This window comes from Amphiprion ocellaris, chromosome 18 (genome assembly GCF_022539595.1).
Source record: "Amphiprion ocellaris isolate individual 3 ecotype Okinawa chromosome 18, ASM2253959v1, whole genome shotgun sequence".
NCBI classification, from domain to species: Eukaryota; Metazoa; Chordata; class Actinopteri; family Pomacentridae; genus Amphiprion; species Amphiprion ocellaris.
In genome coordinates this window covers 23,816,707-23,844,643 of record NC_072783.1, presented here as the reverse complement: position 1 = coordinate 23,844,643, position 27,937 = coordinate 23,816,707, and the positions used below count along the sequence as shown (strand labels likewise).

The 27,937-nt window shown below is 41.3% G+C and overlaps 3 protein-coding genes across 8 annotated transcripts in view; all 3 read left to right on the top strand.

Moving 5' to 3' along the window:
• raraa (retinoic acid receptor, alpha a) overlaps positions 1-4,870 on the top strand; it is a 162,367-nt gene extending 157,497 nt beyond the window's left edge. For all 6 annotated transcript variants that reach the window (XM_055004885.1, XM_035955475.2, XM_035955476.2 and 3 more), the window contains 5 exons: positions 954-1,114; positions 1,255-1,431; positions 1,550-1,754; positions 1,971-2,129; positions 2,358-4,870. In XM_055004885.1, coding sequence (XP_054860860.1) covers positions 954-1,114; positions 1,255-1,431; positions 1,550-1,754; positions 1,971-2,129; positions 2,358-2,554 — 899 coding nt within the window. In that variant the 3' untranslated portion in view covers positions 2,555-4,870. The remainder of the gene's footprint in view (positions 1-953; positions 1,115-1,254; positions 1,432-1,549; positions 1,755-1,970; positions 2,130-2,357) is intronic.
• A 2,022-nt stretch (positions 4,871-6,892) lies between these two features.
• mki67 (marker of proliferation Ki-67) lies at positions 6,893-18,618 on the top strand. Its single transcript, XM_023286338.3, has 16 exons — positions 6,893-7,048; positions 7,604-7,706; positions 9,181-9,262; positions 9,493-9,608; positions 10,130-10,199; positions 10,317-10,386; positions 10,562-11,212; positions 11,335-11,561; positions 11,643-12,453; positions 12,752-12,867; positions 13,070-13,247; positions 13,333-13,473; positions 13,623-14,665; positions 14,985-15,030; positions 15,492-16,232; positions 16,591-18,618. The coding sequence occupies exons 2-16, from the start codon at positions 7,618-7,620 to the stop codon at positions 18,348-18,350; spliced, it is 6,141 nt and encodes a 2,046-aa protein (XP_023142106.2). The 5' UTR covers positions 6,893-7,048; positions 7,604-7,617; the 3' UTR covers positions 18,351-18,618.
• Positions 18,619-19,252: 634 nt separating this feature from the next.
• On the top strand, positions 19,253-26,729 carry tut1 (terminal uridylyl transferase 1, U6 snRNA-specific). Its single transcript, XM_023286336.3, has 10 exons — positions 19,253-19,464; positions 20,245-20,435; positions 20,598-20,804; positions 21,171-21,285; positions 21,856-21,983; positions 22,104-22,330; positions 22,461-22,570; positions 23,443-23,565; positions 24,987-25,079; positions 25,272-26,729. The coding sequence occupies exons 1-10, from the start codon at positions 19,389-19,391 to the stop codon at positions 26,402-26,404; spliced, it is 2,403 nt and encodes an 800-aa protein (XP_023142104.2). The 5' UTR covers positions 19,253-19,388; the 3' UTR covers positions 26,405-26,729.
• The last annotated feature ends 1,208 nt before the right edge of the window (positions 26,730-27,937 follow it).

The window sequence follows — 27,937 nt, the reverse complement described above, 5'->3', positions numbered from 1 at the left end:
GTGGATGATTTAAAGCCAAGGAGAACGATTCTGGAATGGAGAGACTATTGAGAGAAACTGAGAGGAAAGTGAGAATGTGTTGTATAAGCAGGAGAGGGAGAGAGATGTGAGAGAAAGCTGGAAGGTTTTTTCCAGCGTGGCTCCATAGCCAAGCCCTTTTAAAACCATTAGAGGCAGGATATTTGTCATATTATGTTATTAGATTAGCTGGGACCCCTAATGAAAGCTGTGGCAATTTGTCAGCCTTATGGATAGCGCCATCCCCCACTACTATTTATCAACTAGCACCCCATCTCACCCAATCCACCCCCAGCCTCAACACACACACATACACACAGAGACACACACAAAGACATACACAACGTAGACACTGCTAAGCTGCACCCCAGTGTGGATGGGCTTGGAGAAATGGATCGAGCTAGTAATGGGATTCCAATGCTAAACACCCCGCCTAGTGTTTTTTGTCATTTGGGGTGAGCACACTACTCCCAGCCAGATCGCCCAGAGGGAAACGACAGTGGATTATTTCAAGTTTTTTTTTTTTTTTTTCTCCATTACCATAGCCTTTCCTGGATGGAGCTGTCTCACTACATTTATCTTCTAATATCGGATAGGAGAAGATGCAGTTGCTGCTGCAGCTCGTTGCAGACAGAGCATCCTTTCCTACTGATGACTTTGCCTTTGAGCTTGATCTCAGTTTCCCTTGAGGTGGTGTCACGAGGTGCTAATGTGCTACACGTAGCATCCAGGTTGTGTTGTTATGTGCACGCTTGCAGTCTGTACAGGTGTAATGTGCTGCATAAGCTGCACACAAACAGCAAGTTGAAATGCATCGAAATATCAGGGTGAATGCAACAATTTTACTGACTGTTGAAATGCAATGTGAGCCACTCTATTTTAGATAGAAATGTCTGTCGCATCTACTAATCGGTGTGTTTCTTTGCTCTGTGTAGCTGTGAGGAACGACCGGAACAAGAAGAAAAAGGATGAGAAGAAGCAAGAGTGCACAGAGAGCTACGTGCTGAGTCCTGACACAGAACAGATGATCGACAGGGTTCGCAAGGCACACCAGGATACTTTCCCCTCTCTCTGCCAGCTGGGCAAATACACTACGGTCAGTGGCATGAAACTGGCCATCTGTTTGTCTCTATGTTCATTCACTTTTTTTTTTTCTTTTTTTTTTTTAACATCTAAGTTGTTTTAACCTGAATTTCTAACTAAATGGATGTGCAAACTTCTGTATTTTTTTTACAGACCAACAGCTCAGAACGACGTGTATCCTTGGATGTAGATCTGTGGGACAAGTTCAGTGAACTTTCAACCAAGTGCATCATAAAAACAGTGGAGTTTGCTAAGCAGCTGCCTGGCTTCACAACGCTTACCATCGCCGACCAGATCACTCTGCTCAAAGCCGCATGTCTGGATATCCTGGTACAAACTGCTTTTCTTCACAAAACACTACCTAATCTAAAAAAACTAACAATTAAAGTCGAGGTGTGGCTTAAACTTTCAACAACCCGTCCACCTGTTCTGTCTGTGCTGTCCACAGATACTGCGGATCTGTACACGCTACACACCAGAGCAAGACACCATGACTTTCTCAGATGGACTCACGCTAAACCGAACCCAGATGCACAACGCTGGCTTCGGTCCCCTCACTGACCTGGTTTTTGCCTTCGCCAACCAGCTCCTTCCTCTGGAGATGGACGATGCAGAGACGGGGCTGCTCAGCGCCATCTGTTTGCTGTGTGGAGGTATGACAAGACCCTAGCCTTTAAAACTGTTTTTACAGTTTGTTTAAGCTCCCCCCCCCCATTTTTGACTTAGAAACCAAGGCAGACAGACTGCAGCAGCAGTAGGGTACTAATGCTGTGCTTCTTCACTGAGCACTATGTTGTGGCTGACTGTGATTGTGACAGTTGGAGAGTATTGACACATTTTTTTTCTGTACTCTGTGGGTTTTTCCACAGATCGACAGGACTTGGAAGAGGCGGACAAAGTAGACATCCTGCAGGAGCCCCTTCTGGAGGCGCTGAAGATTTATGTAAGGAAGAGGAGGCCCCACAAACCGCATATGTTCCCCAAGATGCTCATGAAGATCACTGATCTGAGAAGCATCAGTGCTAAAGGTCTGTGGTTCAGTGGTGTTTATATGTTAATATCATTAAAAAGATTAGTTCAGTTAAGATTTTTCATCATTTTTGACATTTTGTTTGCTTATTAAATTTTTCTTGCTTTTCAGTGTTTGTATGATGTTTTCACAGAATTCAAGATAATGGTTGCTTTTATACAGAAAATATATTTTGTTAGAACTTTTGGTTGCTTACGTTTTTCTGTTTCTCTGATCATCTCTGCAGGAGCTGAGCGTGTCATCACTCTGAAGATGGAGATCCCTGGCTCAATGCCGCCTCTCATCCAGGAGATGCTGGAGAACTCAGAAGGTCTGGAGTCTGGAGCAGCAGGCGGCCGACCCAGTGGAGCTCCTCCAGGCAGCTGCAGCCCCAGTCTGTCCCCCAGCTCTGCCCAAAGCAGTCCAGCCACACAATCGCCGTAGTTGCGGCCCATCTTTTTATTTTTTCCTCATGTTGCTCTCTGTCTCCTCATTCTGAAGAGGAGGGGCGAAGGAGGTGGGCCTTGACCCTAACTGCTGAACACAGGAGACTGGCAGAGCCAACCTTCTCCTCTCCCTGCAACACAAGTCCCCATCTCCTGATCTGCTTTCCCTCAGTCTGGAAAATCGTCCAGATGTGAGGAGAGGTGAGGCCGGAGCGGGCCGGGGTAACAGGATGCCTCCAAGATACCACACCGTAAACACTGCTGATGACTCTTCCTCCTTCTCCCCCCACTCTCCTCTCCACTGCTGCTCCTCCCCTCTCCACCTCTCTGGGAAAGACTGATCGAAGCAAATCTGGATGCAACGGAGACAAGTTTTGAATGAAACTGAGAGTGGGTGGGGCACAATGGAGCGAATATATGGACAATGAATACAGACTGACTTGAGACAAACACCAGACACTTTTTTTTGTTGTACTCTGAGGCAGACTGCAACTTTGGGACTTGTCAAAAGACCCCACTCCTCAAAGACTTTGGGTCTTTTCTCTTTTTCCAATTTCAAAAACAGATTTCATACAAAAGATATATAAATATATATAGAAAAATTAAGGAACTATTGTGATTGACATGTCCAGAACAGAATGGCAGGTTGAAATGAGGACATTTTTTCTGAGCTGAGATTAGAAATTGTTGTACTCCTTCACTGTTTGAATCTTTTCATACCCATCAAGAGTATTGAGAGAAATGTTTCAGTTTCACATTTGTACATTATTCTAATTAACAAAAAGCAAAAGATGTTGAAATTTCTCTCCAATATACACATGCAAACACATACACATATACACACAAGACACATATACACACACGCTCTCAAATGTGTACAGAAAACAAGTCGCAATGAATATCGCCCACTATTCCAGGTTGGATTTGTTTTCCTTTTTTTTCTTTGTTTTTTCTTTTTCTTCCAAGAGAATGGAAAAAATAATGATTGTATGAACTTGGTTGTATGATATGGTCACAGGTCCTTTCAAGAAATCAAATTAATGAAGATTCATTATTAAGGTGTATTTTAAGTAGCCTTTGAGTTTGTGTATATAAGCTGTATTCATTTCTTTAAAACTATGAAGAGTTTTAGGCTTCACCTGATTTTTTTTTTTTAAAAGAATACCTTTTATGTGTTTTGTTGATAGGTTTGTGATTCAAGAAAAAGAGACATTTTGAGCACATTTTACTGAAGGAAATTCTTTCATGTTTTGTGTCCTACTCGATAGTGGACAGACCCTTCACCAATCACTGGCTGTTCAGAATGTGGCTTTCACAAACAATTTCAACCCTTTGCCCCTTTTGTTTTTAAAACCTGTTTCTATGTACAGTAGATAACAAAGTAGCACTCCTGTCGGGGCATAGCTTTTTGGCCATGTAGCAGAAAGAGAAGGTGTTCCCTAAAATGGTGAGTTAGATCTTGTAGCCTTTGCAGGCTAAAGACAGCAGCTCAGCTTCAAAGAGAATTCAAATGTGAAGAATGGTGTTCATACACTCTGTATTAAACACGAGTGATTCTCAGTCTTCTCTGAATGGATCAATCTGCGGTGGCTGGGAGAAAATTGTAGCGGCCCCTCTACTCTGTCAGTGGTCAGACAAGTGAAGGTCCCTAATGTGATGTTTGTCAGCTAAGTCCTCACAAACCTCCCCCCTGGCAACCTGTGGTAGAAACAAATATGACTTTATGCCGGATCCAGAGCAACCTCGCACCCTGTGACTCACTTTACACCAAAACGCCTTCACCATTAACACACGTCATCAAGACCATCATTACTGTACACACACCAATGTCTCAGGAAGGAATCATTTTGTGTGCTTGGCCTGTTATTTGTATATGTTCTGTGCTGCACCCCGTAAAGCCTCCGATCACAGATGCACATGTACACTCACTTCTGCTACTGAGCCCCTGAATTTTTCTTCAGTCACTCACTTTCGTTAGGCCTGGCAGACCAGGACTTTATGCAGAGAGACGCCGACCCTGTCCCCCTTCAAAATTACAGACATAGGATGCCAGTGTGGAGTCTCTCTGAGTCGTTCATGTGTACTTTTTATTTGTACGGTCAAAGCTGCTTTCATCATTTAGGACTTAACCTGTCCAGAACAGCGCACAAGTTTTCCCTCCACAGCTAATCTGGAATAGCAACAGACACACCGTCAGTTTGAGAAGTATGGAATATGTTGCAATTTTGTCAAGATTATCAAGCGACTTTGGAAAAAAAAAGACAAAACAAACAAAAAAAGATTAAAAAATAAAAACCAACATTTAATAATTAAACGTGTTTGTGTTGTTCGTGTGTCATTCTTTTCATTCTCCGCAGCAGCAGATTCTTAGATATCACATATACAAAGAGGTTGTTCACGGAGGCATTTTGTAACTTTAGGACACTTTCTGGAAGCCTTGTTTTTGTGTGTTGTAATAGCATTGCAGACACATAATGAGGGCTTTTAGGTCGCTCATGACTCATAAATTGAACGCTGCACAGAGTCACCGCACGCTAGATTAACACTAGACTAAGAATATTAATGGTCTCAATCAAAATCTGTATAAGATTCTCGTAACTTCAGTTAGAACTTAAAGCATTTTTGAGGAACCTAAAATAAAAGTGTAGTTCCTTTTTACTGAAGCTCCTAGAATTACTAAAACCTGGATGACAGGGAATCTACACATTCATATTCTAATCTTATTCCCTCTAGAGTTACCAGCAGTTAATTTAAGCAATCTTTGAATACATTGCTATATAACATAGATTCGAGATGAGTTGGCTGATTTCACGACTCCTCTGTACTTATGCTTCTGAAACGCTATTGTGTGAGACTGCTGTTGAAAAAATAATATAACTGCACTTTGAAAATACGAGGGATAGAATGTACTCGAGAAAATGACGTTAAACAGCAGCTCTCTACTCAGGGCCAGACTTAGGCTAGATTTATTCTACTGTGCATTATCTATATATAGACAACAAGAGGATGCACTGTGTTGCAAATGGCAGATCAAGAGGCCAGAAATCACAAACTGGCAATGAGTCACACATCAGCAACACAGTTAGTCAATGAGGTTGTTGATGCTTCTTGTGGAACATTATCCCGCTCCTCCTGAACGGCTTGGTGAAGTTAGTGAACATTTTAGGGAACAGATTAATGTTGTCAGCCATGTCCATCCAAAGCTAAATGAATTGATTTGTGTTTATGACATTTAAGTGCCTGACAATGTCTTAAATTGACATGCCAGCACCCTGGTTCTTGTCTTTCCCTAATCATCTGTGGGACCGTGTCAGTTGAATTAATCTGCATTTTAAAGTCAGCTGTTGTAGTCTCTGGTAAAAGGAGTGTCTGTGTACTGGTCACACTGTCTGATCACTGTCCTTTAAAGCCACACCTGACTAGTGTGTGGATTAACTCAACGGTCGAGAGTTTGTCACCAGGTGAACAACTCCATAATTTTCTGTACCAAGTTGGATAAACTGAAGCCTTTTCAAGTAGAACTGAGATTTTTAACTTTTCATTTCAGTCAGCAACAAAACATTTGCATGCTGTGTCTATGCTTTTGTATTCTTAGGTAAATTACATAGGTATGGGCCTACAAACTTTTTTCAGTGAAGAATTGACATTATTGCAAGAAAAGGACAAGTGTAACTAACAGCATGAATTGAGTTGGCCATGCATTGATGTAGCACTTTAGCACATAAAAGCCCTTACTAACCTTTTGAAATAAACCTGTGCATTTTCTGGAATTAAATGCCACCATGTGTGTGAATAACACCTTTTATCACCTTATACTATCCTACTTTTTTAAAACAATTATTTTTAATAGTAAATAATGTATATTCACTGCTGATTTCTTTTATGTTAAACCCATTAACGAGCTGCCGATCTACATTTAGCTGTGGTTGTTTTTGAAGATCATTTCAATCCATTCGACGATAAACCTAACTCCTATGAAGCAGCGCTGCCGCTGTTCAAATGCTGCTGCTAAGCCCCGCCCTCTTACCATCACCGTGACGATGCAACCAATCACAACTGCTCGCGCGGAATTTCAAATATTTTCAAATTATTATCACGTCCCTGAGGTGAGATTGTTCCGCCACATTTGTAAACAAAATAGTCCTTTTTAAGTAAATGCGGGTTAAGTTTGATTCACACAATCCAATCTAACGTTGAAAATGCATTATAACATAACAGGATAAATGTTTTGTCAAAAACGTCAGTTAATCCAAGTGTTTTTTTGAGGTTGGTTACTGCGTGTGTGCAGTGTGGCGGACTGATACCTTACCTTAGCACCTCCGTGGAACAGGCGACAGACAACAAGGGACGCCTGTTCGAAGTAACTAACGTTAGATAGTCGTCGGTATGTTAGGTTTCAGTCTGGCATATTAGAGTAAAACTTGTATTTGTCACGTCCTGGTCGATGTTTATGGATTCTCAGAAGTTGCTACATCTTTGAAAGGACCTCCAGGTAAGGTTACTGCAAATTTAACTTCGTGTTTATTTTTTTTTTTATTTCGTATTTGTGTAATGTTGGAGACACGACGTCAATTTTTACCGTTAGCGTTTAAGATAACTCAGCAAAACGTACATATCTTGTTTTGTAGTTTAACTAGGTGTCAATATTACTCTACTTTGCACGTTGTTAGCTAATTCTGGCAAGTTTACGGCGCTACTATCAGGCGACATCACACGTGGGGTGTCGCAGTATTGTCAGCAGCGATTTAACTTACGGACAATGTTCTGCTGGTTTGTGTGGATTCAATACAATGTCGAATTACATTCAATTTGTCAAGTATTTGGGCTAGCTTATTTCAGTTGGATACAAATAAAATATGGTGTAGTACAGAAGCTGCTTTTTTTCCACGAATACCATACCCTCAGTTTACTATGTCTCTAAAATGCTTATTTGTCCAACGCTGAAATTCTTTGTTCTTCAAAAAATATTCCAATTGTGTGCCAAATGTTGACTTTATGTCGATTTTCAGTTCTGTGCGGTCTGAAACTTGTTTGATAATATTCCCAGGTAACGTTGAAAAAATGCCATTACATGGGAAAATAGTCGTGATTAAGAGGAGTGGAGGAGATGGGACTGAATTTCCTCTCACTGCAACATGCTTATTTGGAAGGTGAGATCAATAAAATGCATTTGGTTGATGTCATGTCAATTTGTCAGGTTGTGTTTTCAAAGTTTAGATGAAATCTCTGCTTTTCTCTCACTTCAACTTAATTGCAGTCATATATGAATATATGTGAAATATACAGAGATATGTGTACAGCAGACAACACATGTCAGTATTTGTAGCCTACAGTAAGAGGTGAGAGGTGCTGTTAAAACTCCTTGTTTGGAGGAGGGACATAAGTTGCTGACGTATAATCTACATGTCTGCTCCTGTCGTTGCATAATTGAAAAATCTGTATAGCAGACTTCATTTTACCACAGAAGACATCAATAGCAAGTTCTTTTTACAGCCTGGCAAATGCCAGAAGACACTTGTAGTGCAAATGAGGAAGTAGGGGAGGACATAAACATAAAACACAAGAGTAACTTATGAATTGAACAGAAGTAAAATTGTTTTTAAGTGTCATTTTAAAACCCCTCTAATGAAAATACTTTTTTTTTTTTTTTTTACCTTGATAAAATGTGATTATGGTGTTGTTTTATATGTGTGAAAACATATGAGAATAATAAGCAATCAGTGTGATGACTAAGCACCTTCCACTGCTGTGGAGCAATGCCAGTCTTAAATACACAAATTCAGACTTCCCAGTTTTCATACGTAACAAACTCAAGGAAGCAGTCCTGCCCACTTGTGGGGTGGAACTTTCTGTACCATTATCTTTAGAAATCTGTTTCCAGGTTGAACATGAATGGCTGAATTACTTAAGTGTTACAGCTTGCCATTGTGTGGCAGAGAGTAGATTTACAGTGTTGAACAAAGTCAAAGATACAGTGGTGAAACTAAGCTTCAATACACAGAAATTAGCTTTTAAGGCTTAAATCAAGATGGCTTTTTAAAATGTTTAAGTAGACCATGAAAAGCAGTGACTGAGATGCAGCTATCTAGTTTTTGTAACAAACTGGTATCATTAGCAGCAGCAGCATATCAGAATGACACAGACCAAAAGATATGCTGAATTTCAGCCTTTACTCTGATTTACAAAGAGCACAGCATCTTGCACTTCACCACTGCTGACTGTAGTAGATGACTGAAATAAGACTGTAAATATCATTTTTTTTCTTTTTAAAAGTAAACCGCTCTACATGTCAAATGTGCAGAGAGGGTAATTTTATCCGAGAATACAATTTTTATTTTTTTTTTTTAAAGTGCTTCCATCACCAGTCAAATAGCAGATTGATAAATTGTAGCAAGGAAGTTAAATGTTCATTTACATCCAAACAAAGAATTGTGTCACTATCATCAAACAAGGGAAGATGCAAATGAACGCTGTCAATAAACAAGTTCACTTTAATTTTGGAGCTGGGGACATTTCACTCATGCACATTTTTCTGAACAGCACCAGTTACAGTTGAACATTTTGACATTCTACTTTACATGTCGCTTCTTCTATTGACACATTTGTCTCTTTGTGATCTCACAGAAACACTGACTGCGATATTCGTATTCAGCTTCCTCAAGTCTCCAGAGAGCATTGCAGAATTGACTTGAATGAAAACAAAGAGGTAACAATGCATATTGACATCGAACACATTAACTTGCCGCTGTGATTCAAGTTAATTTTTGATGCTTGGTGTCTTCATATTTTGATCACAAACTTACTACAATCTAGAGAATATTTTTAGAGAAGTGACTGAGACCTTGACCTAGACAGAAGTAAAAGTGTAGTTAACACTGATGTTCAATGTTGAGCTTTGACTGCGTTTAAAATTATTTCTGTGCTTCTCTCTCTAAGGTTGTTTTGACCAATTTGAGCTCAGCAAATCCAACACGTGTCAATGGAGAGGCTTTGCAGCAGTCTGAACGTCTGAAGCATGGAGATGTCATAACTATTATTGATCGTTCTTTCAGGTGAATATCAAACATTTTACAACACTTTTTGCCTCAGAATTTATCTGCCACAGAGTCAAAATATGACTTGGATAGTCATTTTTCCCTAGTGCATATGACTTTACCTTAATTGCCTCTGGGTACATTTGATTAGACAAATAATAATTTCTTGGAATGGCAGCGGCTAGAGGATTGTCCACTAATTGTTGGGTTGGTGGTTTGATGCAGGCAAGCACTTTGCACAGCAGCGTTACCACTGTTGATGCATATGTGAATGGTGAAAAACATGTTAAAACGCCTCGAGTACCACTAAGGTAGAAAAGCACTATGAAGGTGCAGTACAGAAATCAAAGAATATACATAGCTGAAATTTGATAACAGAAGTTCACTGATGAAAATGTGAATGGACCATGTAAAGCCAGTAAATTTAAATGCAGACAGAATGTACTTTATATACTCAATTCATTGGAAATGGAAAAGTTATTGTCCTGATGTTAGTATTTTGACAGCTGTCATTGAAGTCCTATGTTTTGTTCATTCAGGTTTGAGTACCCTCCAGCACCCACACCAAAGAAGAGGTCTTCCAGAGGAGGCAAAACAGAAACCCTCAAAGTAAATTGATCTTTCTTATTTTATTATTAATATTTCAGCCATCCTCAGCTCTTTGATGATACTTATGACGACGTACACAATTCTGCAAATTTGTTGATGGAACTATCTTTTACCTAGGTCCTGCAAGATCAGCAAGACAGTGCTATAGTTGGAACTGGGGAAAAGAGGATCTCTGAAATATCCACAGGTATATTCTAATGTAGACTGTACATATGTGCATCCCACCACTTAATATTTGTACAGTCTGTTTTTTAATAATGCGTTCCACTGATGCGGATTTTGTTTGTCCATTTATTTAAACTGACAAGTCTACTGATATTTTATCTATGTATTTTTTTATTTATTTATTTATTTTTTTTAAGATCCTCATCTTAAAGATGCAGCTAACCATGACAATATTCAGCGATCCCTGGAGAAAACTGTGGAGATGGAGTCCAAGGAAGATGGCAGTCTGGTGCAAAGCAAGACCGCCTCCCCTTTCAATGATCTGTATCAAATGATCAAAAAGTCTTTGGATGTCAAGACCCCTAGGAAGTCTTCTGCCAGTCTGCTTCAGACACCTTCCGCAAAATTTTGCTCTCCAAAACCTGGCTCTGTCAGAAAGAGTGATGGAAAATGTGTGATTTTTACAGAAGACAAAAGCACTCCCAAGAATGTTCAAGCTAAAGTTTTAAGTGGAACCCCAGAGTCTGTAAAGAAGCAGAAAAAAGTTGTCAAGCTTCCCTCTACTGAGACAGCTGGACCAACCGGGGAAGAAGCTGAACATCCTACCAGGTCTGAAGCAACTTCACCTCGGAGGAGAAGCAGTGCAACTCCACAGAAGTTTACTCTGAGTGAGGTTATTGAGCAAGTTACCGCTCAAACACCCAAATCACCTGTGAGACGGAGGAGTAAGGAAGGCACACCTTCCAAACCTGCGGTGACTAAGCAACAAGACAAGCAAGCAATGGCTTCTCCCAAAACTAAGCATTCTCCTAAACCATCACCAAGGAGCTCAGAGAAAGCTGCAAAAGGTTTTATTATTTTACAGTTTGTCTATTTTTTAGAAGCATTAATTAAAATACAGTAATTTTTCAAGCATACTTTTTGTTGGCTGATACTGATGTACAAACATATTTTGTTTTCTTTGTGAAAGAAGTGGCCAAAAAACGCAAAAGTGGAGAACTTGGAACAGACCTGCCAGCGCCGAAAATGAAGAAGAAACGGGTTTCCTTTGGAGGTTTCCTGAGCCCAGAGTTATTTGACAAACGGCTGCCTCCTGACTCTCCGTTACGTAAGGGGGCCACTCCAAGGAGAAGCTTGTCTCTCTTAAAACCCAAAGAATCACTTCTTAGACGGGCATCCGTCATTGGCTTGCTAAAAGTAAGACTGAGTAGTATATCTTTACAATATATTTGCTTTGTGTCTTTACACTGTTGTTTAAATTTATCTTGTTTTACATAGGAGTTTGACAAAGACGATCTTAAGAAGTCACCGAGTGGCAAGAGTGCTTCTCCTAAAACCCCAACATCTGCAAAGAAGTCACCAAAATCCAGGTCCACTTCTCCTAAAGCAGCCTCCCCTGGGAAGAACTCTCCCAAGTCCAGGTCCTCTTCACCTAAGGCAGCATCTCCTGCCAAGAAGTCACCAAAATCCAAGTCCCCTTCTCCCAAAGCAGCATCACCTGCAAAGAACTCTCCCAAATCCAGGTCCTCTTCACCTAAGACAGCATCTCCTGCCAAGAAGTCACCTAAATCCAAGTCCTCTTCTCCCAAAGCAGCATCACCTGCAAAGAACTCTCCCAAATCCAGGTCCTCTTCACCTAAGACAGCATCTCCTGCCAAGAAGTCACCTAAATCCAAGTCCTCTTCTCCCAAAGCAGCATCACCTGAAAAGAAGTCTCCCAAATCCAGGTCCTCTTCACCTAAGACAACCTCTCCCACTGGGAAAAGAAGGTCATCTCAAGGAGTATCCTGTCCTGCCCCTCAGGAAAATGCCCCCTCATCTGGTGTAACACCAGTGAAAACCCCCGTGAGTTCAGGAGTGCAGACGCCCACAGTGCAAGGACGCTTCTCTGTGTCACGCATCAGCACACCCTCTCCAGTTATCGATGTCGACGTTGTCACTGACCAGGTGCCTTCACTCAATGTTACCCCTAAAATACCTATAAGGAGGAAGAGCATGAAGAGTGCCTCGAGGAAGACTCCGAGTATTTCCAAGAGTGCTGTAAAAATGATGCACAGAAAGAGTGGCCTCTCACGAGTATCAATGAAAGGTATAGTAAATTCTGAAATTTGAAATCCTTGTCTTTGTTCCTAGCACTTTATTGTCAGCAATAAATTTAATCAGTTTAATGCAGTTTCATTGTTGGCTGTGTGAGTGCTAAGTAGGATGAGGTATTAGGAGCAAAGTAAAAAATATTTACCATTTAATATAGTTCATCACACTTAAGAATATCAGTTCATTTATTCTGTTAGAGCAATATATTTTGTGTTTTATTTTTTCAGTTCTGATTCCAGTATTTCACTAATGGAAAATAATGAAGTACATTTTATTTTGTCTTATCTTTCCAGTCGCAAATTCCTGGGCAAACATTGTGAAATTTGGGGAAACTAAGGCTCCAGTTGTAGCTCCACCTAAAAAGATGATTGCTAAAAAGACAACGAAGAAGGCAGTACCCAAACCACAGGTAAAGTAAGATATTTTAACAGTTGCAGTAAAGATTTGTATTATAACAATTCAGTGGTTTTACTCCTAGTCTTGTAAAAACCTTTATTTGCTGGATCTATTATAAATACAATTTATATTCTGATATTCCTCAAGTTGTTGTGATGCTAACATTAATGCCTTTTTTAAAAATTCCAATGACCTTGTCTTTCTCAATTTCTTAGACCCCTGCAAGAAAACTGAAGGGCCTTGTGAGCACTGGACATGCAAATTCACCTGCTACCATAGTTGTGGGTAGAGCTCACAAACAAAAGGTTGTACATCCAACTGGTGCTGCACCAAGAGTGGTCACCAACACTGCACTCCTAAAAAAGAACATGAAAATGGATGAGGACCTAACTGGTAATTACCCCTTTATCTATCACTTGTTCCTCTGTATTCTGAACATCAGTTTTGTATGTACTTATATTGTGCATTGAATTTTCAGGTATTTCTGAGATGTTCAAAACTCCTGTAAATGAAAAGAGGAAGTCAGTAATCAATGAAAACAGTGCTATGACGACACCAGCGGGAGGTCTTGGCACATCTGTGATAGAACCATCAGTGCTGAACACACCAGAGGAGCCAGGTAACCTGTGTGTTGGTGATATCATTGGGACTAAACCAAAGCATGAAACGTGTATTCTGCTTAATCAACAAGAGTAAGGTCTTTGTCAAATTCAACCTGTCAGGACATTAAATTAGCATGAATTAAAAACAATGTGATTTATCTTACAGATGAAATGATGGTGTCTCCACTGAGTGTTGCATCTACAGTAAAAGGCAGACAATACAACCGTGAGGCAGTACAACGCCTCCTTAATGGAGACCAAGAATCTAGCTTTGTTGATGACATCCCTGCCTTGGAGACTCACTCCGAGTGTAGTGAGGAGCAGCACACAGATACAAAGACAACCTCTGTAACTACTCCCAAACAGAAGCCAGAATTACCAGAGAGTCTTACTGGAGTTAAGAGAATCATGAAGACACCAAGACAGAAGGCAGAACCTGTTGACGATTTGAGAGGAAAACTCCTGAAAACTCCTAAACAGAAGTCTGAACAGAAGGAGTGTCTCACTGGAATAAAGAGGATCATGAAGACCCCAAGACAGAAAGCTGAGCCTGTTGAGGACCTGAGAGGGAAGATTTTGAAAACTCCAAAGCAGAAAGCTGAACAACAGGAGTGCCTCACTGCAGTGAAGAGAATAATGAAGACCCCAAGACAGAAGGCTGAACCTTTAGAGGACATAAGAGGGAAACTTATGACAACTCCCAAACAGAAGCCTGCACAACAGGAGTGTCTCACTGGAGTTAAGAGAATTTTTGAGACTCCCAAACAGCAAGCTGAACCCATTGAAGACCTTCGAGGAAAACTTCTGAAGACTCCCGAAGCCCCAGAGGCTGGCGATGTGAGCTTGGATGGTGTTAAAGAAGTCCTGCAGACACCAGCAAATGTTCAAGAATCTAAGGACCTGTCTGAAATGACAAATACGAAAACTCCAGACATGAAGAGCTCCCCGATGGTATGTCTCACAGGCATCAAGAGAATAATGAAGACACCAAAGCAGAAAAGCACTCCAGTCGAAGACATGGTTGGTGTGAAGAGGCTCATGAGGACTCCCAGAGAGAAAGGTGAACCTATTGAGGAGAACTTTGGGATCAAGAGACTGATGAAATCACCGAGGCTGAGGGGTATCGCTCCAGTGGAAGACTTTGAAGGACTTCAAGAGCTCATGGAGGAGCCACTGACTGATCCCATAGGACAACTCGAGACAAATGAGGTAATAATGAAAGCACCTTCATCAATATTCATACAAATCCTCAAGTGATGTATTGGGACTGTGTGTATTACGAAGACTTTCTCATTACTGGATGCAATTTGAATTTGATTGAATATGAAAAACATGTTTTTGAGGAGCTTAAAATTGAATTCCAGGACCCCACACAGTTGATCACGCTGTGTTTACAAATCATTTCCTTCATAGAACACTAGTCTAAATATTAAGTCTTAATTACTTTTTTGTTAGTCTTTTATTTTTGTGTGGTGTACCTGCTTTGTTTTCAAGATCATTCTTGTCTGTTTTTGTGTATTTTTAACAGGATGAAGATCAAATGCCTGTGGATGATGGTGTAGATGTCACAAAAGGTTGGTTAAGTTTGATAGACATAATGTAAAATGTTAAATAGCTTGGTGAGCTGATTAATTTGTTTTTCTGTGGCCTTGTCATTTTTATAGAAGTGGGTTTTGCCCATTGAAAGCCACAAGACAATGAACCATCAGATACAGTTGATAATGGTCCCAGTGTTGACATGGCAAAAGGTCAAGTCACTAAAAGCCTTCCTTAGAATTGGTTTATGACTTACAATGAAATTATGCACATGAATTTAACTCTAGCAGGAGAACTTGAGTAGTCTGAAAAGAACCACAGCACCAAGATGAAATGTAGGACATTCAGGTTATTTTTGGAACTCTCTCAAAGCATTACGGAAAGTTTGATCCACATGTACAAGACTTGCTGTGGAATTATATTATCTGAAAGTTATCGCAATTATTTCAGCAGCTATAAATTCAACTGCAACTTTTCTCTTTTTTTTTCTTTTTTTTAGAAGTAAATGCAAATGAAGTAGTGAATGACCATTTGGAGGAGCCAACTGGCATGGAAACTATCTCTCAGGCAGCTGCAGATGAGAATGTTACTCTGGAACAACCCAAAGTAGATGCAGTCGATGAGAATATACCTGAAGTGGAGAGTGCTGCTGGCAAAGTCACAGAAATGGATACAGCTGTCACGGATCTTGGCAATGACAAGAAATCTGCTCGAGGCAGAAGAGCAAAAACAGTGGAATCGAAACCAGCCCAGGATAAACAAGAGGCACCAGAACCTTTGGAGGAGCCTGTAGTCGCTGCTCCAGTCAGAGGAAGAAGAGGGAAGAAAACTGAAGCTACAGCACCACCCGCTGTTCGACAGACGACAAGAGGCAGAAATGCCAAGACCACTGAAAGCAGGGATGTTGAGCTCACAGTGGAAGAAAGTGCTCCTCAGCCTTCTAAAGTCGCTCCTAAGCCTAAAAGAGGAAGAAATGCCACAAAAGCTTCTGATGATCAAGTTGAAATAATCCAAGGAACTGTCACTGAAATCGAAATGGCTGTAGAACCCGAGAGTGAACCGAGCCCAGCAGCAGTTGATGTCGACCACAAAGCAAATGACAGTGCAGCACCACTGGAGAAGGCTGTGTTGAAGCCCAGGCGAGGGAGAAAAGCTCAACAACCTGAACAGTCGGTACCAGAGCAGCAAGATGAGCCTTGCATGCAGACTGAGGATGTTCCTCAAGCTGATGTGACAAAAGGTATGTTGTCTTTCATGTTTATTCTCACTTCCGTGTCGGTTTGACCATGCAACAAATGAAAAAGTAAGGGGTATTTCAAAAACTATTTTGTTCATAGTGTTCATAATTTCATGTGTATGCATTAAGCAAAGCAAAATCTAGTAGTACTAGTGAGTTGGGTTAAAACTTGCTGTTAAAATGCAACTGATAAGTGAAGTAGTTGCTCTGTTCTCTGACAGCTGTATCCATTTTATTCTTAGGGTTAACAATAGGGCTACACTGACAGATTTTCATCACACTAAATGTACGGTCTTTGAGTGATCTGTTGCTTGATAATTAAATGTGACATTTCTTCTTTTGTTTTCTTCTGTTATTTTAGAAGCTGATGCAAATGAAGCCTGCAGTGACCAGATGGAGGTGATGCCAAGTGGAGCTGAAAATAAATCAGATGCCAAGAAAACTATTCTCCAGACACCGGAAACTGAGAGTTTGCCTGATGTGGAGACAGCAGCTTGCAAAGTCACAGAAGTGAATGCAGGTGACGTTGAGAAAAAATCTGTTCGAGGTAGAAGAGCAAAAGTGGTGGAATCTAAAGAGGCTGAGGATAAACAGGAGGCAGCACAATATTCTGAGGAACCAGTTATTACAGCTCCAGTCAGAGGAAGAAGAGGGAGGAAAGAGGAGGCTACAGCACCACCTGCTGTTCGGCAAACAAAGAGAGGCAGAAATGCAAAATCCCAAGAAAGCTCCTCTGATCAGCCAGCTGTTGAAACACAGCTGATGACTGAGGTTTCCATTGAAGCTACGAGTGCCCAAACTTCTCTGATAAATGCCAGTCAAGAAAATGGTTCTGCACCTCCAGCAGAAGAAGCTGTTGTGAAGCCGCTTAGAGGAAGAAAAACTAAACAAACACCTGTTGAGCCAGCTAAGCCAGAGCCAGAACAAAAGGACGCAGTGAGTGGTGAACAAGCGCAACCTCAGCAGCCCATGCCTGCTACTGCTGCAAAACCCAGAAGAGGGAGAAAGACAAAGCTTGATACTGAAGAGCAACATGAGGTAGCAGAAGACACAGTGGTCAAGGTGGAGACCACTCTGCAGTCTGAGCCTCCAGTCAGGTCTAAGAGGGGAAGGAATGCCAAGCAAGAAGTTGCGGTGGAGAACAATGCCAAGACTGCAGAATCCCAAGAACCTGTTCAGAAAGGAAGGAGAACAAGAAAAACTCAGCAAGACCATGTAGAACCAAGAGAAGTCCAAACCACTGAAGTAGTTCCAGAGAAGGAAGAGGCTCCAGTTGCTGAACCAGTGACTGTAAATGAACAGGCTCCTGTGGCCACAAAGCCCAGGAGAGGAGGCCGAAAAGCAAAACAAGACACTGAGAGTGTAACCCATGTGGAGTCCACTGAGGTCCAAGAGGTCCCTGTTGTCAGCTCCACAAGCAAACACCAACGCGGAAGGAGAGGAAAACAAGTTTCTGAAGAAGCTGCTGTAACTGCTGAGGATCCTGACTGTGACCTGGAAGCTGAAGAGAAGAAAAATGCTGAGCCAGCTGCTCCAGTTGTTAAACCCAGCAAGGCAAGAGGAGTGAAAACTTCTGTGAAAAATGAGATTTCACAGACTGTCCCAGCGAAGAGAGCACGTCGAGGCGCAGCTCCTCCTCCTGAAGAGGCCAGTGCAGAATCCACTGAGTCTGCTACAACTTCTATAGAACCAGCAAAGAGAGGGAGACGGGCGGCAGCAAAGCCCACAAAAGATGAGGCCACGGTGACCAGTGACCATGCAAATCCCTCCGAAGATGTAAACAAGGCTGTTGTCAAAGACACAAAAACGTCCAAAAGATCTGTCAAGTGGAAATCAGACTTGGTCGTCATTGAGATTCCTAAAGCAACACCTGTAAAGGCAGTTCGAGGTAGGAAGTCAAAACTTGGAGACCAAGTTGAAAACAAAAATGTGTCTCAGGATGCCAACAAACCTGAAGAGGAGGATCTCTCAGATAAAGTTGCTGAAGCTCGGCCCGCCAAGAGAGCCAGGCGAGGGGCAGCTGCTGACAAAGCTGAAGCCACGAGCCACGTGGACCTTAAGGAAACCGCTGAAGCTGAAACCCAACCTAAAACACGAAGGGGAAGGTCGACAAAGAAGTAGACACATTTGTATATATTCTTAATCAAAACAACTTTTTGTCCCTTTTAAAAATTTTTGTACTTTGTTTTTTTTTTGTTTTTTTTAGGTTGAAAGACACTGTAGTAAGTAGTTTTATAGACTGAAAATGAAGCACTGCTTTTTGCTCAGTACAGCAGGGAATCTTGTTTTTACTTGTTTTGTGACAAGTTGCATGTTGTTTTTCTTAACTGGTTGTGCAAATATTTTATGGTGAAAAAAGTGGTTATTAAATTTTCTACTACGATGGAAATATTGGTGTTTTGTGGTGTTTTTTGTTTGTTTTTGTCTTGATGTCAGGTGTTTTCTTTTGAGTGTATTCACGTGTTAAATGACTGGTAATTCATCATATGACTTAGGACTGTTAACAAGCATAGTGCACTGCAGAGATGCTGTTTAACAGATGTTTGTATTATGTATTTCTTAAATTTTAGCCCAAGTAAAGCCAAGACACAAAAGGGAATTGCATAATGTTTGCTTTGATTTGCAAGAATAAAAATCATATATACGTTGTAGGTTTGGATGGGTGTGAGGTTATAAAGTGGTTTTAGATTAAGCAAGCAAAAACAGAAAATATGACCATGATGAATACCTGTCATAGCTAGTATGTATGTCGAGTCTCCTTCCATCTTCCAGTAAATAGAAAATGCCCAAGTGCAATGTTGATCAAAAGATGCTCAGCTTGATGGATTTAAAAGTGCAAATAAAACGTTCTGTGGCATATTTAAAAGAAAAACAGAAATGTGACCCATCGTATTTAGTAGGAAGTACTACATAAATCAAGACTTCGAACATTTGGAGCGGGTAAGTCGTTAACATTTGATTGAAGGGAACAGTGTGATAAAAATATTGCATCAACCCGGACGGATTTTGGAGACGGACTAGGAACGAACGCTCAGCCGACGCTGGAGGGAGATTTGAGAGGCGCATGGAGGACGATCGGTCGGCCTCAAACTTTGCTGACTGCTGTTGAAACTTGAGTTGTTTTCTTGTGTTATCACTGTATCCTACCTTTTTGCCATCATGTCTTCAGACAGTGACATTAAAACGACGCCGAAAGGGTTTTACTGCAGCCTGTGTAATGTCAACTTACCCAACAGTAAGTAACAAGCTAACTTGGCTACATTGGAGTGATTTACTTTTTCAGGGCAGGTGGTTAACAGCATTGTCGAAAGTATTCCAGCTAACTAACTCAACTGTGCAGCGACAGTTACAAACATTGCTGTCACCTCTTAATGCTAAAAATGTTGAATTTGTCAATGCTATGCTAAAACGCCAACGACATGAATTGTTGCCGTAGTTTGCTAATTACACACAGTACTTACGTATCAGACAAATTAGCTATATTTTGCATTATTTTGTAGTTAAATAGTTGACAAGGTATTAAACGGTTGTCATTGGAATTGTAGGCGCACTATACTAAGTTATTGAAAGGTCTGATGGAAGTAAATTACATGTAGTTTCTTCTAGTTTGCTGGTATCAGTAGTGACGCTTCCAGATTTTATTTGTTTGTTTGATAAGACACCATAACTCAAAGCTTTAACTGAATTTCAGGAAGTTTGTTATGGTGTTGTAGTGTAAGTCTGCCTTAAAGTTATGTAAGCTTGAGAGTTAGTTTACACTTGGACACCCTGTTTGCATTCACTATAACTTTGACATCATGAACTTGACCGATCAGGTCTGGGGTGGGCAGTGAGATTTCAGAGGTGGTCTTTGGTGGCTAATTGCAATTAGGTATTTACCGAGATTTTTCAGCCTCCATGTCAAGCTATTCCAGTTGCACCTGATTAACTGTGCCACATAAACGATGTTGTTGTTATTATATGTTTTAATTGAGGAAACTTTCTCTCTGCATTGCTAATGTTCTGATGTCCCCAGTGCCGAGTTTGGATCAGCATGTGACGGGACGGAAGCATCAGACACTGAGCAATGTTCGAGCCACCAGGAAGACCCAGGAGGACCACAGTGTGTTCGTCAGTGGAATCAAACCAGAAATCTCTCAGGCTGACTTAACTGAATACTTCCAGCAGTTTGGGACAGTCGCAGATGTTATCATGGATAAAGACAAGGTCAGACGTGTGCGTGATGGTGTATGTTTATATTAAATGATTTGCACAGCCTGACAGCTGTTTCAGATTACCATTAAAAGCAAAACCTGTAATTTCTGTCAGAGCTCATATAAAGTGTCTGAACTTGTGATCTGACAGTGATGTGTTCCTCTGCTTTCACAGGGTGTGTATGCCATCGTGCAGTTCAGTGAGACTGAGAGCATCCAAGCAACTCTGTCTTGTATCGAGCATCAGATGAAGGGCCTTAAGCTTCGTGTCAAACCTCGAGAAAAGAAGGAATTCAAGTTGATTCCCAAGAAGAAGAATGACCCCCAGAACCTCCAGCAAGTTATTGACCGTCTGAAACCTGAGCTGTGTCAGCTGGTGTCTGTGAGTATCCTCTTTTACATTTAAAACCTCTGTTACACCAATGGAAGTATGTTTTTGTGAAAATAACAAAACCACTTAGTTGCATGGAGTATCATAGATTCTAGACGCTGCTTTTGGAGCCTTTAAGTTCTGGAGTCTTATGTCAGTTAAGTTCCATACCAAACTTAATTTTATATTAAACATAAGTCATGTAGTTTGTTATAAAATACATATTTACTTTTGCAAATACTAACTATGACTTATTTGCTTATGTTGTGTTCTGTTATGCTTAGTTTGGTAAGTTGGTGTTAGAAATGGATTCACATGTCACATATAAGGTAACTTATTAACAAAGGGACTATGGTGTTGTCCTTTATTCTCCTCAAGGTGGATGCACAGATGCAGTTCATTCTTGAGCGATTTCAACTGGGAGAAAATGAAAAGAAGGCCCGAGGCTTGCTGGTTCAACTCCTGCAAGAAGTTTTTGTAGAGTTTTTCCCAGGTGATATTTATAAACACACATCGACATACAGACGGGTGACAAAGGAAAAACCATCACTGAGTGTCTTAGTAAGGTATTGGACCGCTTTGGCAGCTTAAATGTACCCTAGCTTTGGTTCTCCAAGTCCCTGGAAATTACTGGAGGGGATGAAAATCGTTCTTCTGATGTGTAGTCTCTTATTCTGTGTTTTGGATGATGGTGGCTAGTGGTCCAAAATCTCCTAGAAGTGCTATGGTGTGTTAAAATCAGGGGACTGCAAAGACCATAACAAAATTCACATTATTTTTGTACTAATTAAACCAACCAGAGACCTGTTGTGGCTAATGAATGGACAGAAATGCTTCATTATAGAATAGTGGTGATCACTCGGAGCAACTTAGTATAGATTTTCAGGTGAAGCCAAACCAGTAAAACGCCTCCACATTTTAACAGCGCCTGCAGGTTTTCTCACTGTAGAGGTCAAGGGTTCAGGTTTTAACTGTACATTTGCCACCCGCCCGTATATCTTACATAATGATAACAGTCCAAACAGTTGTTCTACTTTTAATACAATGCTTTGATGGGTTGCAGACAGCCAGATTCTGCCATTTGGTTCATCTGTCAACACTTTTGGCATCCACTCCTGTGACCTCGACCTGTTCCTCGACCTGGAAAACACCAAAGTGTTCCAGGCCCGTGCAAAGTCCACCACAGAACAGGTCTGACATCTACCTGTAATTTTTTTCCCCCTGTATTCACTTCACACTTTATGCCACAATATCACATAGTGTAACTACAAAGGATGCACCCTGTATTCCCTCCCCTCCCCCTTTCTTCAGGCTGGAGAAGGCATGTCAGATGATGGCCACTCTGAGGACTCCATGCTGTCTGACATTGACCTGTCCACAGCATCTCCGGCTGAGGTTCTGGACCTCGTGGCAACAATCTTGAAACGATGTGTCCCCAGTGTGCACAAAGTCCATGTGGTCAGCAGCGCTCGTCTCCCTGTAGTCAAGTTCCATCACCGCGAGCTTAACCTTCAGGGGGACATCACCATTAACAACAGGTCAGTGAATGATTTTTAGGATTGCTTTAGTACTGTGTAGCATCCAGAGTCTTCAGATATGGTGCAAGAGGATTTTTTACAGTTCGTAGTACTTGGTTGTATTTTTTCTCTTGCCTGTATCCCTCACTAGACTAGCAGTAAGAAACACCCGCTTCCTCCAGCTGTGTTCAGGGATGGAGGACAGGCTGAGGCCTCTGGTGTACACGATCCGCTACTGGGCTAAGCAGAAGCAGCTTGCTGGTAGGATACAGTCATTTTCAATTTACAGATTCATTTTAAACATGGAATTTGTGTGTTTTGGCTACCTGTGCATGTTGGTGGTTATTTCATGTTTTGGTCAACAGATGTCAGTAGAACTTTACTTGCCTCTTTTCATCACGCTGCTGTCTGGATACATTGATTTGCAATACATAGTACCTTGTTATGAATGCTTTTGTCAACATAAAGACAGCACAAGTACAGCTCCTTCAGACAGACAGCAGTTTCTGATACTGAATAACATCTTAAGAGTGTTCTTCAGTGAAGAGCGCACTAATTACCTTTATCTCCTCTGTTCCCTTTGAACTGCAGCCTCCATGGCTTTCATCAAGACGCTTGTGCAGAGTGATTAGCAGAGCGTGATGGGATCAGTGACATGCCGTTCTAATGCAAAGTTATTATTTTGAAGTGATTGCTTATATCAGTGTTGCCTAGTGCCACAAAACAAACAATAATAACAGAAATGGTTTCAGAAATATACTTTGTAACTACAAATCAAAGAGCAGCCTTTGCAGCATCGGTGCCTGAAGTCGTGCTGCCGGTAAATTTATCCGGGAACTCATTAAGTCAACTTTGGTGACGTTCAGGCTACAGGAGTCACTATCCATCCCATGCTGTGAAAAGCAAGTGACACAAACATTTGTGTTTCACAAATCCAATAAAACTTTGAAGTAATCAAATCAAAAAGAGTGCTTTGACTCAAGCTATTTAATGTCCTTAAACCAAACCTGATGTAACAAGATGTCTTCTATGTTTTCTCTTGACTGCATCCTGTATTTACAGTTGCATGGTCATGTTCTAATTATAGTTTCTTCTTGTAAGTAACACTACCATGTTGGCGTTCTGATGTGCAGGTAATCCCAGTGGTGCTGGTGCTCTTCTAAACAATTACGCTCTGACTCTGCTGATCATCTTCTTCTTACAAAACTGTGAGCCTCCTGTGGTGCCCACAGTGGACCAGCTCAAAGACATGGCCTGTAAGTGCTGCGTTTCTGTTAGCATTTCATTGTACTTCCGTGTCTGCAGTCCATTGTGGTTTTGTATTGTAGTATGTATGTAAAAGTCTAAAATAATGACAACAAATGCTAACTAGCATTAGTGGGTTCGATTGCAATGTGAAACTGCAATAAGCAAATTACAAAGGCTGCGATTGGGGACGTGTTGCATGGCACATCTAACTTTTTAAACTGTTGTCAGCGGTTTTACAGATTCATGCCATCCTCCTTGTGTTTTACAGTCTTGTGATGGTATCTCGTGTGGTCATGCTCCAACAAATAACTTAAATCTAATAATCCTCTGAACTCCAGACTTAAGGTGATAAAGTGTTGTTGTGTTTTTTACTCCAGTGGAGAACGTCAGACTGTGTGACTTCTCTACAGGTTTAGACCACTTGAGATTTTTCTTGATTAATGCCCCAAATTCTTCCCCACCATATGCCTCTCAAGAATAAATCTGTTTGTGAGTGGTTCTTGCATGATTGCCTAACCACTGCTTCTCTGTATCACTGTGTAATAACAAAGTTCCAGAGTGCAACCAAGTGCATGGTGGTCATTAGTCTGTTTTGTACCGCTGTGGCTGGTACAGGTAGCTTCTGCCTTAGCCGGTGTGGTAGAAAGTACTTCCTTTTCACTGGTTCAGCCAGTCTCCCTGTGTCTGACTAGTGAAACAGTTCATTTAGCTGTGACTGTGTTCCCAAGATAAAGTGGTCTACAGCTGGCTATTTTAAAAAAGCAAAATGAGGAGAGAAAGGAGGCTGGAGGAGAGGAAGAGTTCCAGACACATCTCATTATGATAATGCAGGTTCAGGGAGGGAGATTCCAACTTACTGCCTTCAGTCACATGGTTCTACTGATAGGGCTACAAAATTAACATCATTGACTGCAATAGCCCATGTAGATAAATCACTTGGTGTCACCTTGTGTAGATTAAATATTCAACCACCTTATTCCACCCTTTTCAGTGTAATTTTGGTCACACACCTGTCAGTTACAGTACCCAGATACTTATAATGAGGTACCATGGACCACACTGCACTGAGGAGCTGGGAGAGACCGTCTAAAATCGATGCAGATCTCCTTTGTTTTAGAAACGGTGATCTGAAGGAAAGCTCCTTTGCACCATAGAATAAAATTATCAAGAACCTGCCCATGTCCGACTTCGTCACCACCAAGCAGGCTAACGATTACCGAATCATCAGCATACTTGATGATGAAGTAAATTGGACAGCAAATTGCACACTAATCTGGGTTTTGATTAGGTCTCTATGTCGATGTTTTTGCTATTTTTTGGCTAAAATTACATTGTTAGATTTATTACATAATTTTTCTTTGTCTTTAATGCTGTGACTTGAGTTAAACACCACTTTATAATCTGTTTATTATTTGTTAAACACGTACAGGTGAGGAAGAAGAGTGCGTAATTGAAGGCTGGAACTGCACTTTTCCCAGTCAGCCGATTGCTGTGCCTCCCAGCAAGAACACACAGGACCTCTGTAAGTGAGAGCAATTAAAAATGAGATGAATGTTTTATTTGTTAGAGATTTCCTGCACCATGTTCTTATGCAGCCTAGCTCCTTCATCACTCTTAGATATGACTTAGTGTAAGTCCTCAAATGCAATGCCAACATCATCACTGCGGACTCTGAGTATAAGTCTTTATGTAAATGTATGTTTTCCTGATCCAGGCACTCTGCTTGCTGGCTTCTTCTCCTTCTATGCTAAGTTTGATTTTGCCAGTAGTGTCATATCACTCAGAGAGGGCCGTGCACTCCCAATCACAGAGTTCCTCAGTCAGAACAAAGAAGAAGACGCTATGCAAGAGGAACAACCAACCAAGGGTCATCACCACCGTACCAAACTGGGCCCCCTGAATCTCTTGGACCCTTTTGAGCTCTCACACAATGTAGCTGGAAACCTGAACGAACGCTGCCATCGCAGTTTCCAGAGGGAGTGCCAGGAGGCTGAAAAGTATTGCCGCAGTCTGCAGTACCAGCGCAAGTCCACCAAGGGGAAGTCATGGGGGCTGGTGCGCCTTTTTACCCCACATGGGGAAGTCCAACAGACCAAAACAGAGCAGCTGACCATCAGCATCCCCTTCAAATCAGCATCGCTCCCCGAAGGACTGCGCAGTCAGCTGCACATGGCTGGAGATGATTTCCGGCTGTTGTGGTTTCAGAAGGTTTGTTCCGCTGTGGAGGGAGTGTTAAAAACTGTTCTTAAGTGTCACCTTGTTCCCTCCACAAATGCCGTATTCGCCGATGATTCAGCCGATGCTACTGAGGAGATGGAAACTACTTCAGCGTCGCTCAAATCATCAGCAAACGACAGCTTTGACGGCGTTGAATCCCAAAACGAAACCAGCCCTCTGGGTACAGTTGTCGTAGGTGCCAAGAGACCACTGTCTTCTGGCAGCGACGCTTCTGTGTCGCCTCAAGGCAAAAAGCCAAGACTGGCAAGAAGGGGCAGGCCTGAATTCCCTCAGTGGCTCTGTGTGCAGAAGCACATAGTGTGGGCTGGCAGGAGGAAAGTGAGAAGGGAGCTCATCAAAGATACAGACTCGAGGCCAGAGGGAAGCTGTGTGGAGCTTGAGTCTCAGGTCACAGCTTACATCACTGAAAAGGAGCCGGAGCTCAAGGAGCCTCTGGAGTTCAAGGTCCAGACCCAGATGGTGGGTGGGACTGAAAGCACAAGGGCAGTGCTCAAGTTGGAGCCAAGCAGTGACAAGACAGGAGTTTTTCATGACTTCTTTCATTTCCTTGAAGCTTTCTTGCCCAAGATGGTAGAGACACTGCTACAGAAAGAAGTGGACAGTGTTTGAAATGGGGCCTGTTCCAGACAAGTCTCCAGGAATGTCACAAGTTTGAGTTGTGTTTGTTTTGATTAAGAGATGCGACAAAAATGAAACCGTGAGAGTGTGAGCTGAAGGAGCATTAACGTGGCTTTATATTAACCAGCCGTCTGTTATGATACTCTAAACATGGGCTTTGTCAGAATGTCAAGTTTGTAATTGTTTGCATTTTGAACTGTATTTTTGTACTCATGAGTTCATTAGTGTTTCATTGTAAGATGTCCTGATTAAGCCTGCTTTTAAGTTTGAAACATGGTTTGGTTTTAGTACGTTTTTGATTAAAATAATGCTCTTACATGGTGAAACGAAAGGGAACCTTCATTTTGAATCATTTGATATAGATAGCATCTGTTGAAGCCTTTGTAAAAACCCTTCATCATTTTATGAAGAGTATTCGTGTTGAGTCAGGATCTGATTTATTTGACCTTACAGCATTATGTTTAAGCCGTTACTATTACACAAAGAATCGCTTGCTGTAGTTTAACATAGTTGCAAAAATGAGGCCTTTGCTTTGATTCAACTTGTTTGGTCTGCCAGAGAGAGGCCATTGAGCTTCTGTTCAGTCAGGTCTTTGCTCATACGACTGAGACAGATGAGAGTAATTACTGAGGCAGGCAGACTGCTTTATTACAGCAGGACAAGCAGGAGCTGAGGGATGCACAGAGCTTCCCATGTGCTGATTAACAACATTCATCTCTCTTTTAAAGGGAAATACGGATGGCCAGCTGCTCAGATCGGGCTGCGCATTGTGGAGATGGCTGCGATGATAAAGGGCTCTAAGACCACGTGCTACATGTTAATCTGACCCAGGCTCACGTTACTGATGGGATGTTTGTTGTTGCGACAAAATTAAAGAGAAAACACTTGATAAATTTCCAGCCCTACGCAATTCATAGTGAAATGTGAAACTGAAAAGAAAATGGGTAACTGCCCTTAAATTTAAAAGCAAGAGTTTAAAAACCTTTTTCAAGTGGTGGCTCAAGTGCTTGTTTTGTGTTTGGCAGCCGGCAGAGAAAACAAATATTAAAAATAAAGAAATGTAGATTTTTAACCAGGTTAGCAGCATTGCTCTGGGCAGTAGTTGGTTTGTTGTTCTTTAGCAGTGGAGATGGCCCAGTGGGATCTCCTTCCTGCTCCCTCACCAACACACATATACATCTCCCCAAGGATATTGTTGCACGTCACCCTAACCATAACTCAAACATTTCTGCCTCTGCAATTACATTTTATCCAATTACCTTTCTTCTCTCACAACTACAATTATATTTTTACAGCCCTGCATTGAAATAACGACTAAATTGACATAAATTTTATGCAGCAGATTGAGTCTCTTCAGGCGGGGTTTCCTCATGTTGCTCACAATACACTATAAGTAGGGCCACTTTAAGCTGCATGATCCTCAACCTTGAACAGTACTGGAAAAATAAATACAAAATATTCATCCCTGACAAGGTTGTATACTCTGTACGGCTACTTTATATTAGAATGTCAAGGTTATTTTAT

Bases quoted from the DNA above. Each gene is read 5' to 3' on its own strand.
- mki67 (XM_023286338.3), top strand. From the start codon at position 7,618: ATGCCATTACATGGGAAAATAGTCGTGATTAAGAGGAGTGGAGGAGAT. The intron at 11,213-11,334 runs GTTTTATTATTT...TCTTTGTGAAAG, and splicing joins CTCAGAGAAAGCTGCAAAAG to AAGTGGCCAAAAAACGCAAA. The intron at 11,562-11,642 runs GTAAGACTGAGT...TGTTTTACATAG, and splicing joins CCGTCATTGGCTTGCTAAAA to GAGTTTGACAAAGACGATCT.
- tut1 (XM_023286336.3), top strand. From the start codon at position 19,389: ATGTCTTCAGACAGTGACATTAAAACGACGCCGAAAGGGTTTTACTGC. The intron at 22,331-22,460 runs GTCAGTGAATGA...ATCCCTCACTAG, and splicing joins GACATCACCATTAACAACAG to ACTAGCAGTAAGAAACACCC. The intron at 25,080-25,271 runs GTAAGTGAGAGC...TTCCTGATCCAG, and splicing joins CAAGAACACACAGGACCTCT to GCACTCTGCTTGCTGGCTTC.